Here is a 6,064-nt window from a genome sequence, read left to right on the forward strand (position 1 = left end):
AGCTGACATCTGCCAAGCAGCAGCTTGGTCATTAGTTTACACTTTCACAAGGTAGTATTGTGTGAATTTACAAGCCAGAGTAGACCACTCCATCTCATGCTATTCTCTGCTGGACACTGCATTAAAGGAAGAAGGTACAGCATTTATATTACACACATGCTGCAAACAGAAAAGGCTACTTACCTGTAATATTTGGGGTGCATCTTGTAGTGTTGTAGAGTCAATTTGACCCTTCACGGGGGAAAGCCGAATTCGGATATCAAGGTTATTCAACCTTTGTTATGTGCATCAATGCACAGACACTATTTCAATATAGATAATTTATAATATATAGAATCTGAATTGGAGTCTGTGTACTAATGCACTGTGGATTTCAAAGGCAGAGGTTAGTCCACACTCCGAACCCAACACAGAACGGCAGGAGAGTGCGCAGCATAAAATTCATCACAAAGCAAAGTTCTGCATCAGTAATGCTTTTTGTGCCTCAGGTGAGAACATGCTGGTGATATCTTTCAGAGCAGGCTTTGTTGGCATTGCTCACAGTAGTGAATGGTGATTTGTTGTTACCTTCAGAGTAGGATTCCTTGATTTCCCAGAGGATGGGATCCGCCAGAGCTTGCTTCTCTCTCAGGAGTCACCTTGCCTTTCTCTTGCAGGACTACCCCATCTCAGACGTTCATCTCATCATTAAAAAAGCCAGAGACCTGCAAGACTCCAAATAACAGAACTCTGCCTCTTGGAGACGATGTTACTGCAACGCATCTTGGGAGACGATGCGTCCATGTATTGTGGGAGCTGCGCCTCTGCACTGTACAGACCGGTCTCTGCTCATGGATATGGATTCAGTTCTTTTGTTTTTAATCAAGACCGAACAGTGATGCTGGATTAATTGATTTTTAGTCACATCAGAAATCGCCTGAGCACATTTCATCTTCTCCAGTGTCTATACTCTACAGCATCAGTAGGGTTGCAATCACCAAGCACAGTGTGCATGCTGCTGATCCGCGCTCTTTAAAGTCCTTCATGTCATATGTGCATTCCCTGCCGCTATCCTGCAGTCACTCCTGCAGCTCCACCCTTAAAACCCTTCATGTCCCCCAGACACGCCCTGCTGCTATCCTGCAGTCACTCCTGCACCTCTAACCTTAACACGCTTCAAGTCCCCCAGGCACTCCCTGCTGCTATCCTGCAGTCACTCCTGCACCTCCAACCTTAACACGCTTCATGTGCCCCAGGCACTCCCTGCTGCTACCCTGCAGTCACTGCTGCACCTCCAACCTTAAAACCCTTCATGTCACCCAGACACACCCTGCTGCTACCCTGCAGTCACTCCTGCACCTCTAACCTTAAAATCCTTCATGTCCTCCAGGCATTCCCTGCTGCCCTACAGTCACTCCTGCTCCCCTGCCCCCACAATCCCTCATGTCCTCCAGGCATTCCCTGCTGCCCTACAGTCACTCCTGCTCCTCTACACTCACAATCCGTCATGTGCTCCAGGCACTCGCGGCTCCCCTACAGTCACTCCTGCTCCTCTAACCTCACAATCCTGCATGTCCTCCAGGCATTCCCTGCTGCCTTACAGTCACTTCTGCACCTCTAACCTCACAACCCCTCATGTCCTCCAGGCACTCCCTGCTGCCCTACAGCCACTCCTGCTCCTCTAACCTCACAATCCCTCATGCCCTCCAGGCATTCCCTGCTGCTTTCTTACAGTCTCTTCTGCACCTCTAACCTCACAACCCCTCATGCCCTCTAGTCATTCCCTGCTGCCCTACAGTCACTCCTGCTCCTCTACCCTCACAGTCTTTCATGTCCTCCAGGCACTCCTTGCTGTCCTACAGTCACTCCTGCTCCTCTACCCTCACAATCCCTCATGACCTCCAGGCACTCCCTGCTCCCCTACTGTCACTCCTGGTCCTCTACCCTCACAATCCATCATGTCTTCCAGGCATTCCCTGCTGCTTTCTTACAGTCACTTCTGCGCCTCTAACCTTACAGTTTGCCCTATCCTCCTTGCACCCCAGTAAACTCTTACACGCCTTTGTTTTCTTGAACACGTGGACTCCAGTCTCTTACATTTCAGCACTTTCACTCCGTTGCTCTTGTACACTACAGACTCACCCGAGTTGTATTTTCTACATTGCAGGTCTATACATGCACCTTTTACCTCTACATGCACGGTGCTGATCTTAGCTGTCGGTACGGGCATCCCGCTGCTCTTACATCTCTTTTCCTAACACCTACACATGCTACTCTTTATACCTGGACCTTGCTGCTGTCTCACACACCAATGTCTGCACCCTACTACTCTGACCTCAGGTTCATGCATGCCACTGTTCACACCTACCACCAAGACTCTTGTGCACGTTGTAGCTGTGATAATTCTGCTTCGATACGTGTGTATGTACCCTGCTGCTCTACACGAACTCTCATCATGATGCTCACCCGTAGATACTGTCCTGCTCACCTATAGCCTTTACTGCACTCCTATACATGCAGCCTCTAGTTTTACAGCTGTGTGTGCACCGCACTGGTCACAGCTACAAGCTTGCCCTGCTCCTTTTCGGCACCTCCATGTGAGCCTTGACATTGCGACACATGTAGCCCCTCACACTGCTCATGGATATACATGCACTGTTCACACTGCTCCTCCAAGTCCAAGGTCTGCTGCATTTCTTAGAGTCTCCTCATCTGCATCACATTGATTCCTGATCACCTTGCATGCCTCTCAGCAGCCACTGAGGGGGTTCTTGGAACATGACCCAACAGCCAAGGTTCTGTGGCGTGCGGGCTGGGTCTCATCCCCAGCTGGGCCCCATAGAAATGGAGGCTTCCAAGCCTAGAAGAGTACAAGTACATCTTGGATAATCACATGCGGCAACCGTGAGCAGGTGCCCATGAACTCTGGCACTCAGAACAGTAGATCAGTGGTGACGCCTGGAGCAGTGGACATGAGTGAGTGATGTGTAGACGATTGAGGTCGCTCTCTCACTGTTTTTCTTCTAATTTTAAATAGCCCAACTCCTCCTCTATGCCATCTAATATTTCAAAGGACTGGGTTTCCAGGAGGGGAGAGGAAGGGTATGAAACCTTTGGTTGTGAAAATCATGTGCTGCTTTCAAATGTCACTTTTCTCCAAGAGCTGTAACTGGGTTTCAAGGGGATATCACTCTAAGTAAAGATGCTGCTGGGTTGAAGGGGATATCACTCTAAGTAAAGATGCTGCTGGGTTGAAGGGGATATCACTCTAAGTAAAGATGCTGCTGGGTTGAAGGGGATATCACTCTAAGTAAAGATGCTGCTGGGTTGAGGACCCAAACACACTTTATTGACCCACTCCCAGTGGCTGCAAGGATATTAACAGAGTCATCGGCGCTGCAGAAACACTAAGATTCTTCTAGGATGGTTGCAGAATTGGGACCAGACTGTCTGTATACTCTACATGTCAGAGGCCTGCACCTTCCCACTTTCATCTGTTATCTTTTGGGGCTGTTCAAACCCATCTTAAAAGTACTTCAAGGTCCAAAACACCTCTTGACTGTTCTTCCAACTCTGCATGAGTTGCAGACGCCAGCGGTACCTGTACTGCTTGAATCTGCCAGTTGTATATCTTTGAGTTCACTAACCCGTACCACCCCCTGCTGCCCTCAGTGGTAGAGTATAATCAAGAACCCTACCTCATAATCAAAACTCGCTACAGCGGGCGCTGCCTATGGCTTCCCAGTGGTTTCATCCACTGGTTATGGACAAGAGTCCTAGGCCAGAAGTTGAGGCAAGATTGAGCTACTGCCAGAGGGTATTTCCAGTTGCTGAGGGCTAGCTTCCTAGGTTAGTGACAAGTGGTCTCCTTTAGTGATCATAACCATGTCCTAAGCCAGTGGTCTGGTTCAGCGGTTGTAGGCTTGTTGTTCTAGGCCAGTGCTCTCAATCCGTGGTCATGCACAGATGTCCTAGGCCAGTGCTCTCAATCAGTATTCATGCATAGATGTCCTAGGCCAGTGCTTTCAATCAGTGGCCATGCACAGATGTACTAGGCCAGTGTTGTCAATCCGTGGTCATGCACCGATGTCCTAGTCCAGTGCTCTCAATCAGTAGTCATGCATAGATGTCCTAGGCCAGTGCTTTCAATTAATGGTCATGCACAGATGTACTAGGCCAGTGCTTTCAATCCGTGGTCTTGCACAGATGTCCTAGGCCAGTGCTCTCAATCCGTGGTCATACACAGATGTCCTAGGCCAGTGCTCTCAATCAGTGGTCATGCACAGCACATATGTCCTAGGCCAGTGCTCTCAATCAGTGGTCATGCACAGATGTCCTTGGCCAGTGCTCTCAATCAGTGGTCATGCACAGATGTCCTAGGCCAGTGCTCTCATCCAGTGGCCCTGGGGAGGCTTGCTAGCTCGGCGAGGAGTGGTATCTTCACTGGTCATGGGCAGGTGTCATAAACTAATAGTCCATTGCTCTCTTTCTGTGGCCGTGGGCAGGTGTTCTGGGACAGTGTTCTCATCTGGTGGCTGGGTGCAGACTTCGTAGATTGGATGCTTCCCATGAGTGATATGAACAGTAAAGCACCAACCATGTGCCACTTCCCTTGTCTTCGCTGTCAGAGTGTCCCTGCAGATGCAGCATGGTTGGTACCGTGAAGTGAAGTGAGGCTGAGCCTACAGCCCTGAAGGTGGTGTTAGACATGCTCAGAATGCTGGGAGGGAAGCTTCGGGCAGCCCAGGATGGGTCAGAAGAGGCTGGGGTGGTAGCACGTATGTGTGGGAGATTAGGATGACATAGGGAGGCACACGTGAGGGGTGGTAAAGTGACTTGTGAAGATCATGTAGGAGGTAGAGAATTGAAGAAGAGCGAGAGTGGCCTCAGAGAAGAAGGAGAAGGCTTTGGCTTTAAGACCATGAAACAGTCTGGAAGGTGGTCTAGAGCTGTGACAGCAAGGCGCTCAGCCAAGGGTGCTGTAAGATGAAGTCCTTTTTTCATGTCATGCGCTGCTGAAAGTGCAGCCTTGGTGTTGATGCAGGATATGTTGAAAGTAGTCCGGTGAGAGAAAGAGACAGACACTGCCAGAGACAATTATGTGCCTTGAGGAGTATGGAGGTATATGGAGGCACCATCCTTTGGCCAGAGGTGCCCTAAGGTATACTTAATACAGACATTCCAGGGACAGCGAGAGCCCCAAGAACTGGCAACTGGCTTACAGGTGTTGGAAGAGAACTAAACGTCTACACTGCAGGAAGCGCCTTCTGGGAGGGCCAACCTCTACATGGTCTTCCACTTTGTGTAATTTCTGACTGCTTGCCCGTGAGGCTTGAGGACTCTTCCCCTAAACCCAGTTATGTTTTGTGCAGTTCTTTGTTACACTTTGTCCTAATAAATTGATTTTGTTTTGCAACTTGGGTTCACTTTTGATGCTTAAACAAGCTAGTCCAACACCTGTGGCCAAGTAGCTGTGATATTGTTTGGTCATAGTGTGACCTTTGACCCGATCGTGACAAATACAGCTGAAATGTTTATCTCATTTTTAGAAATTCGTTTTTGAATCTGGAGCTCATATAACACTATCCTCTTTATTTATTTAATTCACAGGGGTTTAATTTGCAGTATTTAAAAATTCTGAAGTGTAGAGTTGACCTACTTTGAAGTGTTTTTTTTTAGCCAATGTCTGTTGCAGGCTTCTCCAACGAGTAGCTCATGAGATACTGGTAGCTCTCCAGCTACCTGTAAGTAGCTCTCCTCTGTGCTGCACAATGAAATAAATTAGAAGGTCCTGCTTGGTTGAATTCATGTATATGTACCAAACTTTTAAATGCATATATGAAACAAAAATTTGTGTTTTTTCAGAATTCATAAGCTGAAGTTCAGAGAAAAATGGATGAATCTCCAAAATATATTTAAAGTTGGTATTTGAGTGATAAAAATCAAACACTGTGGGGGAGACTATTACTAATAGTATTAACATGATGCCAGGAGAACTGCAGCTGCGGCTCTTCCGTACTCCCCACGTAGAGGCATTCCATATGGACAAAGCATTTTGGGGGTCATTCCAACCCTGGCGGTCGGT

At 48.2% G+C, this 6,064-nt stretch overlaps 1 protein-coding gene across 1 annotated transcript in view; it reads left to right on the plus strand.

Moving 5' to 3' along the window:
- The window catches only part of TBC1D13 (TBC1 domain family member 13), a 95,736-nt gene extending 90,341 nt beyond the window's left edge, over nt 1-5,395 (plus strand). Inside the window, exon 12 of the mRNA XM_069237018.1 lies at nt 657-5,395. Coding sequence (XP_069093119.1) covers nt 657-722 — 66 coding nt within the window. The 3' untranslated portion in view covers nt 723-5,395. The remainder of the gene's footprint in view (nt 1-656) is intronic.
- Nucleotides 5,396-6,064: the final 669 nt, after the last annotated feature.

This window comes from Pleurodeles waltl, chromosome 6, assembly GCF_031143425.1.
Source record: "Pleurodeles waltl isolate 20211129_DDA chromosome 6, aPleWal1.hap1.20221129, whole genome shotgun sequence".
Classification (NCBI taxonomy): domain Eukaryota; kingdom Metazoa; phylum Chordata; class Amphibia; order Caudata; family Salamandridae; genus Pleurodeles; species Pleurodeles waltl.